At 33.2% G+C, this 13,691-nt stretch overlaps 1 protein-coding gene across 1 annotated transcript in view; it reads left to right on the plus strand.

The window, feature by feature from the left end:
- LOC138706383 (methanethiol oxidase-like) overlaps nt 1–13,194 on the plus strand; it is a 36,929-nt gene extending 23,735 nt beyond the window's left edge. The window contains exons 9-11 of the mRNA XM_069835606.1: nt 4,372–4,517; nt 5,573–5,695; nt 12,956–13,194. Of these exons, the coding sequence (XP_069691707.1) occupies nt 4,372–4,517; nt 5,573–5,695; nt 12,956–13,004 (318 nt within the window). The 3' untranslated portion in view covers nt 13,005–13,194. The remainder of the gene's footprint in view (nt 1–4,371; nt 4,518–5,572; nt 5,696–12,955) is intronic.
- Nucleotides 13,195–13,691: the final 497 nt, after the last annotated feature.

The raw sequence follows: 13,691 nt of genomic DNA on the forward strand, positions 1-13,691 counted from the left end.
CAACATTTGTTCGTGACAAAGACCCCACAAGAAGATGATGACCACTCATTTTCACTCCCAAACATAATACAGATATATAACAATATCGCTCATTTGCGATAAGAGAGGCACAGCTCGAAATTTTTCATTTTTGAGATTCTTACAAAAATTAACTCCAAAAGTAGTATATTTTTATCAGGAATAACGACAAATACATGATTACATTATTTTTCCTCCAGATGTCAGATGTGTCTTTATTAAATTGTTTTAATCTAACAAAATAATTACAACAAGAAAGACTTAATTTTAGTTGTTACGAAGCATTCAAACTGAAACGTTTAAATCTTTTCATGAAGAGTGACAGAATTTGTGTTGCGTCTTTTCATTGAATAATTTTTCTTCAGCGGCAAGGAATTATTCTACGTTGTGTCATTATTTTAGATAAGTAACAAGTAACCGAGACTCCATAATTTCCACAAGTTTATAATGAAAAAATAGGTATAAGTGAGAGCTAAAAGGCAGATTTACTAGATCTGATTAAACCGAATCACATTCCAAGCTTCTATAAAGAATTCTTTGAATCTCTGAAAGTGTAGAGAGGTGTTGTGAACTGTATTGAAAGTGTCGTGCTGGGCAATTTATTTCTAAAATAATTTTGTGTAAAGAATTTCAGATTTTGTATAATGCTTTCTCAATCTAGATTGTTGCTATTATATTATTATTTCTAGCATAATTCATAGCCATGTATTTAAAAATAGTCTCTAAATTATACGATTAATTATAAAGTATAATTTCCATAAAAAGTTATTACATTCGTTTGTCAATACAACATATTTGTTAAAATTTAAATTTATTAATAAATGTCACAGGGCATCCTTATAATATTATTACGTAATGACATGCCAATATATTATTCCATTGCATTACTTTATTGAAAAATTACTTTTCTACAAACACAATAATTGTGCAGTTATTTTACAATTGCAATAATTGTACAATTATTGTACGTCAGGTAAATATTCTCACTGTCATAACTAAAAACAGACATATATTTATTTAAAAAAAAGAACGACACAACTTAAAATAATTGTTGAAATTATTGAAAATGATTAATAATTATGGTACTATACGCTACAACACTAGAAATATAATACATGTACAAAATTGCATTCCGTTTGGAAAAAGCATGTGCCTACAATTTGATTTTTAAGAATATGAAAATTTTAAAATGCTTCTCCTGTAAAATTAAGTTTTGTCACTCTTATCGCAAATGAGCGATATGATTTAATTGTCTCAGAGCACAATTATAATATCAAATAGTTTGTTTTATTTTCAGTCTATCACTTATCAATGTATTGAGGCAGAAAATAATTCTATTACATCAATTACAGTATATTAAATTATGCATCACGAATATTTTCGACTTTTCAAGTAAGTCATCTTCAGGTGATGTGATTTTCTGACAAATGCAATTGAACATAGGTGAAAAAATACAATGATAAAAACGCACATATAAAACACAAGTAAAATTTTAACCTTGCTTCTTCATTTTTAAACAATGGTTATAAATCATGGCTTCAAACATAGTATTGAATTAAAATATTCAGATAAAAACAATCAAATGAATATGACTGCAATTAAGGGAAGTATATTTAAGTGGCAAACAGTGTGCCAGTGTTGAAGAATTGCCACTTAAATATACTTCCCTTAATTGCAGTCATATTCATTTGATTGTTTTTATCTGAATATTTTAATTCAATACTATGTTTGAAGCCATGATTTATAACCATTTTTTAAAAATGAGCAAGCAAGATTAAATTTTACTTGTGTTTTATATGTGTTTTTTTATCGTTATATTTTTTTCACCTATGTTCAATTGTATTTGTCAGCAAATCACATCACCTGAAGAGGACACTTACTTGAAAAGTCGAAAATATTCGTGATGCATAAGCTATATATATATATATATATATATATATATATATATATATATATATGTATATTGTAATTGATGTAACAGAATTCTTTTCTGCCTCAATACATTGATAAGTGACAGACTGAAAATTAAACAAACGATTTTGATATTATAATTTACGAACTTATCTGAATTCTTAATATGACATTTAAATTCAGAGCACAATGTCAACCAAGAATATTTCTTATACTACCATGAAGCCGTAAATGTAGTGTCGATCTTCTCTGTAAGCTCATTTTGTTTCATACGCCCAACTTGAAAACGGTTTCTCTTTTAATTCTGCAAATAATGACCTTAATGTTCTCTCAATATGAGGCATTTTACACAAAATTAGTACATAACACACGCACGCGTGCACTTTTGATTACACTAACACTCAACAATGCAGCGCATTCACAGAACACTGACATAGCGCGGCGTATTAGATCACGGTTGAAGCTAGCCCCGCTTCCTACAACTTAGTCGTAGCGAATCGATACCCCTTCCTCCCCGGCCCTCCATTAAGCTTGCGAGTGCTGCTGCCTGTGAGCGAAGACGTCGCGCTTTGCAAAAAAAAAAAAAAAAAAAAAAAAAACTTTATACCTAATATCAATTTAAGTATCATTAATATGTATATCATTAATATGTATAGGTTTAATGATTTTATTGAAATTAAAAACAGAAATGTGTTGAAAATTCGGGGGTGCATTTTAATTATAGACTTATATAATCTTGGACCTAAACTAATACTGTGATTTAAACCTGCAGTTGTGAAAAATGTTTGCTCTCGTAAGGGTAAATTCGTCCAGTATTGTAAATATAACAAAATGGTATATAATATTTACGAATTTTTGTGAGAACACTGTGCTTCAATAATGTGTATTTTTATAATTGTTCACTTTTAAAGACTCTACATTCAGGAAACATTAATTTAGAAGGGTAATCAATAGGTTTCTTTAAAAGAATATTTTAACTATTTTTTTGTAAAAAAAAAATTTAGAGGATCTAAAGAAATTTTTGAAGTTCCACCCCACGCAATAATGCCATATTGGATGGTGGACTAAAAAACTAGATAAAGAAACTGTACGCAAGGTACTGATTAGTAAAATATGGCGAAGAATAACAAATTTATACAGGGACATCATTTTATTTTTACCAACATTTTTAATATTAACCTGGCTATACCTTTGGATCAACGCCGTTGTCTACCCCCTTCCACGACTGGAGTTCGATTATACTGGCGTAATATACAAACAAATCACTTTACTAGGTATAGGAGGGAAGAAAAGTAGTTCATCCATTTACGTAAACTGGTAAATATCGCGCTTTTGAGTTTGATCATTTTCATTAGGTTTTTGTTTAATCAAAATACAGTACAGTATTAACAATGAGTGTTTTTACTCACGAACTGAGCTATCCATGTGGACGTATTAATTATGCAGTGTACATTATACTGTCTACAGCACATTAGCGTACAATATAGAGAATGAAGTTAAATTTAAAAATAATTACAATATGGATATTTAAACACATTTCGATACAGGCTTCAGTTCTAATGTGCATATTATCGCATTACAGCATATTGTACTTAATTCCAATTACCAGTTCTTCGTACTAGTAACTCATGTTGAAATAATTCTGTACCTACTCTATAAAAGAGTACCTTACGTACTGTAAATTCAATCTTCACTTCTGCCAGAAAAGATAAAATTACTCAGACATACTATCTACTGTCCGTCCAAGTGGTTATGTCGTAGGGTCGTAGAAAGGAGGGAAATCAGGTGACAGTTAATTACTTAACGAGGCCCTTTTATTTAAGTTATTTTAAACAGTTGTATAATATTACGTAGACGTCCAATTCCTAACAGAAATTAATGTTCTCAGAAAAGAGCTAAGACAGCCCAGCCACTAGCTGGCGAATAAAATCTGGTTGGGGAAACCGGGATACGACGTAGTCAAATGGACGACAGTACCTGTGCGAAAATGATTCAATATTGAAAGCTCTTTCGTCACTGGAAAATGCGAACATATTTTTGGAACTTACTGTGGCTACTATGACTGTATATGCGGTCTTGGGTCTGTGTGGAAGACGGTTGAAGGGGTGGGAGTGAAGTACATTAAAAAACTCAGGTACAATAAAAATTGAAGTAAAAATAAAATGATGTCCCTGTATATTGTTGTAAGTGATATACTGCATAGATAAGAAACATGAGAATACCATTTCAGATGCTCATCAATGACGATGCCCAAATATTTCACAACTGCTGCTTCTTTCAAAGGAAGACGTTTACAATTAAAAATAGAAATATCTTTGAGGTTAGAGTTTTCCGGGCTAATAGGCCGTGGTCTACTGGCGATGTTACGACCCGGGAAACTCTAACCTCATCGACTGCCGCCGTGAAAGCCTACATTCGAAAAAATATCTTTGTTCTCTATAGGAACAGCCTAAACCTGTATACCTCAAGGGGAAACGATTGTATGGAGGACCACAGATGCTTCAGCTTAGCCTGGATGGAAAGCGCCTTTACGTCACAAACTCACTCTTCTCTCCCTGGGATAAGCAATTCTACCCAGAAATTGTCAAGTAAGTCATAAGTCACTTTTTATTTTAATTTGATTACATTGTAAGGATTTTCCGAACGCAGCGCGTAATATTCAAGTTCATAATCCTGCAGTGCAGTATTGCCAATTCTGCGGTTTTCCCGCTAGATCTAGTGTTTTTCGGCGTTAGTTTAGCGGGTAAAATTTATAAAATTTGTATTGCTGATATAGGGATTTAGCGGGTATTTTTAGCACTCACAGCGGCAAAATAATATAATTTTACATTGACAATATAGCAATTTAGCGGTTTCTGCACGGCTTCACAACGGATTTTTAAGATTCGAGTTGGCAACACTGCTGCAGTGGGCAGTCCTTCAGCTGCCAAGCAGCTAGGCGGTCGGTTTGGGTCCCATTCAGGTCTGACAAGCAAACATTATGATGGGGGCAGATAAAAAAGTTAATTTTTTCTTCCACCATGTTAATAACGTCAAAAGAAGTGCTTATACCAATTTTGGCCACTCGACCGCAATTACGAGGGACTTAAGAAAATAAGTTCGCCAGGGGCCGTCAACAGAAAGAAAACACAATTTCATTGGAACAAATTACTAGAACAGACTCAGCAATTGTTGAGCTATTTTTCAACATATTCCTCATCGTAATTGAGACATTTGTCATATCATGATATCGACAGAGAGGTGCAGACGGTTGACAAACGCTGGTTCCGATCCCAGGCGGCTGACTTCTATGACTCAAGGGTACAAAAATTGATGCCATGGTATGACAAATGTCTCAATTCCAGTGGAGGATATGTTGACAAACAGCGCAATAATATTACTGTATCTGTTTCAATAAATCTTTCCATGCAATTGTGCTTTTTTTCTGTAAACGGCCCCAGGAGAAATCACGTTGTGGACGGTCTCGTAATTGCGGTCGAGTGGCTAAAGTTTGTATAAGCACTTCTAATTGATTTTTCTCAACAGAAATAATTGCTAAATTACTATAAATTGGTTTAACATACCATTACTTCCTTTCAGTCATTTGATGATTCATTTACTTTAAAATTAATTAGTGAAACTATTTATTGAAATTCTTGTGCAGGTCTGGATCCTACTTGGTGGTGCTGGACGTGGATACTGACAAAGGCGGCCTTACGTTGAACCCCGATTTCTTTGTAGACTTTGGAAACGAACCCGAAGGTCCAGTGTTAGCCCACGAGATCAGGTACCATTATTGTTTTCATTTTAAATAAGACCGGAGTAGGCTATAATTTTAATTCCCAAAGGGGGTGGGAGCACCGAAATCCCGTTCGGCTATCTGTGAGGTGTAATGAGTAGTAAGAATAAAGCTTAAGTACTTTCTCAAAGCCTATACTTTTGAGTATGAGCACTTCCTGTGATTATATACTCATAACCGCTAGAACATACTCATAAAATTCGTAAGAATAAAGACATTCTACCTAACGCGAATATATACTCATCTCTACAGCCTTCTTGATCGTTTAAAAGTTAGTATGTACTCGTGTTACCTATCCGCTTTGACCACATTGCACCGTGATGCTCAATTTTTTTTTATAAACTTTCACATGCTATCCGCATGCTGTAGTGGTTTGTGTTTTGCTTTTTATAAATAAGTAACTAAATAAATAACTAAATAAGTAAATAAATAAATAAGTAAATAAGTAAATAAATAAGTAAATAAATAAATAAGTAAATAAGTAAATAAATAAATAAGTAAATAAGTAAATAAATAAATAAGTAAATAAGTAAATAAATAAGTAAATAAATAAATAAGTAAATAAATAAATAAGTAAATAAGTAAATAAATAAATAAGTAAATAAATAAATAAGTAAATAAGTAAATAAATAAGTAAATAAATAAATAAGTAAATAAGTAAATAAATAAATAAGTAAATAAGTAAATAAATAAGTAAATAAATAAATAAGTAAATAAATAAATAAGTAAATAAGTAAATAAATAAATAAGTAAATAAATAAATAAGTAAATAAGTAAATAAATAAGTAAATAAATAAATAAATAAGTAAATAAATAAATAAATAAGTAAATAAATAAATAAGTAAATGAATAAATAAATAAGTAAATAAATAAATAAACAAATAAATAAATAAATTAAATAATAAAATTAATTAATTAAATAAACAAATAAATAAGTAAATAAATAAATGAATAAATAAGCAAACATGAAACAGAGAGTGAATCACATAAGTGATGTTAATAAATAGGAAACAAGAAAATAGTACAGAGAAATCGTCATTACGGGATGTTGGATAGAAATTACAATCCATTTCTAGAATTCCAGTTATGCTAATTCTATTTTTTTTATTATAGAGAGTTTTATATATATATATATATATATATATATATATATATAATTTAAAGTTACAAGTAATTGCATTTTGCAATTCAAATTTTACAAAATATACTGTAATTGTTAATTATATTTAACAATACAGTCTAACCCTGTAATCTGATAGCCATTCATATTTTTATAGGTTATGTTTTTTATTAATAACAAATACGTGTTTAACATTTTTCACATTCACTTTTGTTAAAGGCGTCTGAAGTTCACGTCTTTTTCTAAATTTTTCCATGAGGTACTACATCGTTCATAAATTCTGCCATTTCTTTTTTATTTAACTTTAAACTGAACACAAATCAACAAATATTCAGAATTAAGCCTGCTACAAACCATACTCAGAATAACATGAGAACGAACATATGAGAATATACTAGCTTTTATTCTTATCAAGCATGAGTATATATTCTGTACAATATGGACACTTGAGTATATTCTACTATGCTTCCATGTTATGAGTATGTAATCAAAAATGAGTAGGTACTCAAATGTTTTTATTCTTACTAACAAGAGTATAAACTAAAAAAAGTCCAGTATATACTACATACTCATGTTTATTCTTACCACGGAATGTGTTTGCTAAGAAACATGAGATTAATGAACATTTTTTGGTATATTTGAGGCCCGGTATTACTACAGAGATGAGTCCGACAGTTCCCTAGCGGCCACTAGAATCACGCTGTAGGTGCCCTGACCGGCATCTGTTCATGTTCTTAGGCATTACAGAGAACAAGTTTACTTGTTCATCTGATTTTTTTAAATTTTTATTTCAATATGTTATTTTACGACGCTTTATCAACATCTTAGCTTATTTAGCGTCTGAGTGAGATGAAAATGATAATGCCGGTGAAATGAGTCCGGAGTCCACCACCGATAGTTACGCAGCATTTGTTCATATTGAGTTGAGGGAAAACCCCGGAAGAAACCTCAACCAGGTAACTTGCCCCAACCGGGAATCGAACTCTGGCCACATGGTATCGCGGCCAGACACGCTAACAGTTACTCCACAGGTGTGAACTTCATCTGATACTTCAATACTCGTAAGGGTCGTAAGATCTGGGTAAATAAGCTATATTACCTCTTATTCATATCTCAGAAATGTGGGAAATTTTATTTAATGATTTCAGTATTGGTGAGATAATGGTACAGCAATAATGAAAATGCCATAGAAACCACGGAAAGGAGAGAAAGAGGGGAAGTAACCTGTTCATAGCAACTTGTTTTTAACACAACCGTGAAAGCTTATGTTAGAACCCTAATCTGCTTCATTTCTGGGAAAATATGTTTTTTTTTTTTTTAATTTGTTGTTTTACGACGCTTTATCAGCTGCTATGCAAGGGCGGCTTTCGAAAGGGGGCTGCGGAGCTGCAGCACCCCCAGACATTTGTGGCTCTTGTCTCGTTTTATGTTGTGAAATACATTTATTATACAGTCTCTATTTAGCGGCTCGAATTTTTAAAAAAAATTCGCTCTCATTGACATGCACGCAATCACTTCCTCCCCTGGTGCTGCCAGAGCGAACCGAGAGACAAGGACTATGGGTGAAGCTACTTCCTTCCCTGGAGCTGCCAGTCTCGTCTCGGATGCTTTGCGCGTTAGTTTTATCCCTCCCTCTGCTGCCCCTCGCCTTGAATACAGCGTTTCCAGGCGCTGCAAAATTTGCAGAAGTTTGTCAGTAGCGCGCAGTTTTAAATACATTTTCTTTAATGTTGTAAGTATAACAAGTGCAACAATGTTTAATTCTGTACAATTTTTACAGTCTATTCAGTTCAGTACCTTAACAATTCAGGAGAAATGTGAAATTAAGTGCTCATCAGTTGAATTTCATAATGGAAAGAGCTGCTAAACAAAATACAAAGGCTAATTTATCCTGCATCCCTGCTTTCTTCTCTCGATCTCACACAGTCTGTATTAGATTAATGTGTTTCAAAGACAATTCCATCAGCTGGGGCAACAAGGTGGAATTTTAAAATAAGAACAGTAAATGTTGTTCATGAGAAGAAGGAGGCATTGCTAGAATGTTTTCAAACCATAATGGAATCACAATACAACAAACAACATCACAATAAATGAGGCAAGCGCCCTGGTGCGTGCTTTCGAATATCCTGAATTCAATTTATGTCTCAGTTTTTCCATTTATTGATGTATCATGTAGATATATTATACAACCAACTACAACATCGCCAGTCAGATATTTCTAAGGTTCAACTCTGCATATAAAAAGTTAAATTATGGTTTATTTAACGACACTCGCAACTGCAGGGGTTATATCAGCGTCGCCGGTGTGCCGGAATTTTGTCCCGCAGGATTCTTTTAAATGACAATAAATCTACTGACATGAGCCCGTCTCATTTAAACACACTTAAATGCCATCGACCTGGGCCGGGATCGAACTCGCACCGACTATGCTACCGAGGCCGACTCTGCATATCAAGCTCTGTTAATGCCATACATACAATACGGAACAGTGCACAGTTGAGCAGCGAGATCTGTGAAAATGAAAACCCTAAAAAGCGTCGTAAGGTCGAAGGGATTCAGACAAGGGTTGCGGCAGCCAAGGAAGTGTGACCTCATTATCACACAAGCTAACACCCGATTCCAGTTCATAGATCATCTGATATTATCTTTTCTTCTGTGTGAAGAAAAATTTGAATGCTACAAAAGCTCATTTCCTGAAAATGACCTGAATATATGTGTGAAGCTTTTTCCAATGTTCGATAAAGACAAACTAAAAACGGAACTCACTTCTATCAGAGACAAGAATTCAGAAATATCAGTGACGCAGTCAAGCTCTTGCAGGACTCATTTTCAGAAGTTGTGGAACTACTACGCATAGCTATCACCATATCAATGACAACTTCCGAACCAGAACGTTGCTTTTCGTGTTTGAAGAGAGTAAAATCCTATCTTAGAAATACGATGAGAGAAGAGAGACTGACCGCATTAGCTATGTTTTCCATTGTAAAGACTATGTTAAACGACATATCGGATTTTAATAAGAAGATGATTCAAAAGTTTGCAACATACAAGCCAAGACGCATGGAACTAATCTTTAAATAAGGTAAGTTGTATGGTTTATTTTTGTACGCAGCCCCCCTGAATTCAATACCCACTCGCCGCCACTGCTGCTATGGTTATCCAGCGCCTGAATGAGGTGAAGGTGATAATGCCAGGGAACTGAGTCAAGGGTCCAGCGCCTAAAGTTACCCAGGATTTGTTCTTAATGAGTTGAGGGAAAATCCCGGAAAAACTCAACCGTGCAATTTGTCCCTACCAGGATTTGAACCCGGGCCCGCTCGTTTCATGGTCAGGCATGCTAACAGTTACTCCACAGCGATGGACTCCTTTCATTTTTACATTCTAACTCTATACTGGTAGCCCTGCAGAAAGACATCTATCCGCGCATGCGTATTTTCATCCAACTCTCACTCTTGTCGCAACCCTACCGCGAAGTACACACCAGTACAAAATATCGTCAGTTGTCTCTATTTGTAGTACAGATCTCTGTGTACGTGCACTCTCTTTTATCATCATAATGGAAGGTACCGCATGATACAAGTCACTTGCCACATGGAGAAAACAATATTGTTTTGAAATGAAATGTAAGGAACATGGCAAATATAAGAAGAGCCACTATAACAGCGATGGGGAAAAGGGGTGAAACGAACATGAGCAGCAACTTACTCACTTCACAGCAAGGTCAGCGTATTTCGTTTGATTGTTTACAAGGCGAGTCCAAAGCTGTGCAGTGGCGTAACCCAGTAGAAACGCGATGTAATAGTTGTGTTGTTATACTCCTGACCTAAACTAATAGAGTGCTGATAAATGTTAATAGAACGAAGCAAGCGTTTACATTTTAGTAATTAAAATAGAACGAAAATAATAATTGCGTTACTTAATTCGGTAAACAGATCGAATGAGTAATGAACAAAGTAAATAGCAAATACTTTTCTTGCAACAGATGAATTGATAGCACGAATAATTAACAAAAATATAAAATATAAAATGTTACAAAAGAAACAACAATATAATAATAACAACAACAATAATAATAATAATAATAATAATAATAATAATAATTTATTTATTTTGTTTTATTTATTTAGAATATTAACGTGCAAAACAACAGCACAAGGCCAATTACAGTTTAGCACGATACAAAACAGAACAAAACAACAAATGATGTTGAGAATGAATGACAGAAAATGGCAGTGAGATGAAGTACAAAGAATATAATAGTCTACATCAATAATTGATCAAATGCAACAAAGTAGAATAGCATAAATAATTATAAAATTAGTACAATGAGATAATTGAAATAGTGGAATAGTCTACATTAATCAATTGACCAAATGAAACAAATAAATGGACAAATAATTATTAAAATTAGATCAGTGAGTTAATTAAAAAATGAAGCCTGGAATAATATGAGTATTGTAATGATATGCAATTGACAAGAATAGTATGATACATATCTTAACAAATGGCATTATTAATAATACTGACATAAAAACTCAAAGATATACTAATAATAATAATAATAATAATAATAATAATAATAATAATAATAATAATAATACTTTATTGCCAGAACAAAGATACATAATGAATTTTTAATATAAAAACACTCTAGCACCCCCAGAAAGAGTAAGTTACATACTCGTGCTTAGGAAGCATTCCATATAGCCTAATGTTAAGACATTTTATTAAATAACAGAGTAAAAAGCAAAAAAGAAGAACAAGAAGAAGGAGGAGAAGAAGAAGAAGAAGAAGAAGAAGAAGAAACATAGATATCACAATAATTGAACTTTAAATTTTCTCTGTTAACAGCAATTTTTAATTGATTTTTTTTTTAATAAAGAGCATTAGCAAATTGTATGTTTAGGAATTTAGCTATTATCGTGTTATAAAACCTTCGAGAACACCTCTGCTATACTGTATGTTTTGAGAAAAGATAACTAACACGAAGTATGCTAAACAAACTGAAGCTGGCTTGTCTTTGGTTTTTAATAAATGTTTTAGTCCTTCCAATTTCTTATTGCGAGATGGCCCTATTTAAAAAGGACATAAATTAGCGTTTAATCTGTAAACGACTACACAAAACCGACACTATACTGTAATATCAGGATTTCTGTTATAACAATGTCATCACGATATAAATACAAATTCAAATTTTTATCTGCCAAATTCTTCTCATTATAATATTCTGTTCGTGGGGGATTTAAAATGCCGGAACACACCCAACAAGGAGCAAAATACGTCCTTGTTGCACAACAAACACAATGCTTTGTTATTTCGAGGGTCACAAAAGTACTTATATTCTCATTCGCTTTTGTAAATGTATCATTTTACTTTGCTGTGGGTCATGATTCCACCACTGATACTCGCAGACTTGTTGTGACAGAGTGGTCGCAATGTGGACGGAAACAGATACAGGAGTGAGTAGTCTGCTAGCTAGCAGTGGGAGGGGTTCAACTATGATTGAGGAGAAGGGAAAACACTGTGCTACTTTTCCCCATTGCTGCACTATAACGACCGCGACGAAAACAATAAAAACCACGATAAGAATAAAGACAAAGACAACGACGACAAGGAGTAAGAAAAGGATTACGACATGGACCACGATAAGGACTACGACAGTGATCACGATAAGAACTACGACGAAGACAACAAGATTCATGATGAACACCATGACAAGGATCACGATAAGGAACATGACATGAACAACGAAAAGCACCATAGTCCATGTCATGATCCCAGTCGTGGTCCTTATCGTGATCCATATCTTTGTCCTTGTTATGACCCTTACTGTGATCCTTATCATAGTTCTTATCGTGATTTATGCAGTTGACCTTATCATGGTCCTTATCGTGGACCTTGTTTTTATCGTGGTCTTTACCGTGGTCGTTGTCATGATATTGGTCCTAGTAGTGAACCCTTTCATAGTCCTCGTCGTTGTTAATGACAGCTCTATTTGTTTGGTCTTAGGAAGTTACACATCCATTCACAGTTTGCATAGAACCTGTGTGCATGTGTAAATTAGTAAAGTGAAATTTGAATCTGTTCCGATTTACTTGATGAGTAATAATAATGCTTTCTTTCTGCAGGTATCCAGGCGGAGACTGCACCTCTGACATCTGGTTGGCCGAACGTTGATGCCATTAGATCTGCACTTCATATCTTTGTAGTAAATTTAAATGCTTTTAGAAAGTATGTACATAGTTTCTATGTAACTTGCAAAAGGTCTAGATTTATGCACATTACATTATTTTATATACTTTTTTAATTATGGACAAATATATATTGTACTGTAGATATTTGAATAATATTTGCACTTTTTAGAATATTTGCATTTACAAGTTATTTTATTTGTTTCTGTCTCTGTTATTCTCTGTTAAGTTTAAACTACTGGTCGTTATAGGAAGATTGTAGAATATAATTTCTGGATGACAATTTATGGCTCATTACAAATCCTGAGCGTTATCTTCATATGAATATGATGTGGTTGTTTAGTTGACGCTGACAACTGAAACAGATTTACTGTGGAATATGGAAAAATATTATCAGAGTATCAGAAGTTTTTCAATAGTAATCTCACTAGAGGTTTTGATTTATCTAGAGAAAATCAAAACTCGAGTGGGATTTAATTGACTGTTACACGATTAGAAGAAAGTATATCTAAAGATTAGAAGAAATAAAGTACCTACTCTAATACAATGAAATATTAATTGACTTACTGAAATTCTATTACACTAATGTTAGCTTCACTAAAACATTTGAACGGAATCGCCATTTTCAGTTGACTGTCTATGCTGTAAACAAATGACGATCGGAAAGCTTGTT

The sequence above is a fragment of the Periplaneta americana genome, chromosome 1 (assembly GCF_040183065.1).
Source record: "Periplaneta americana isolate PAMFEO1 chromosome 1, P.americana_PAMFEO1_priV1, whole genome shotgun sequence".
Classification (NCBI taxonomy): Eukaryota; Metazoa; Arthropoda; class Insecta; order Blattodea; family Blattidae; genus Periplaneta; species Periplaneta americana.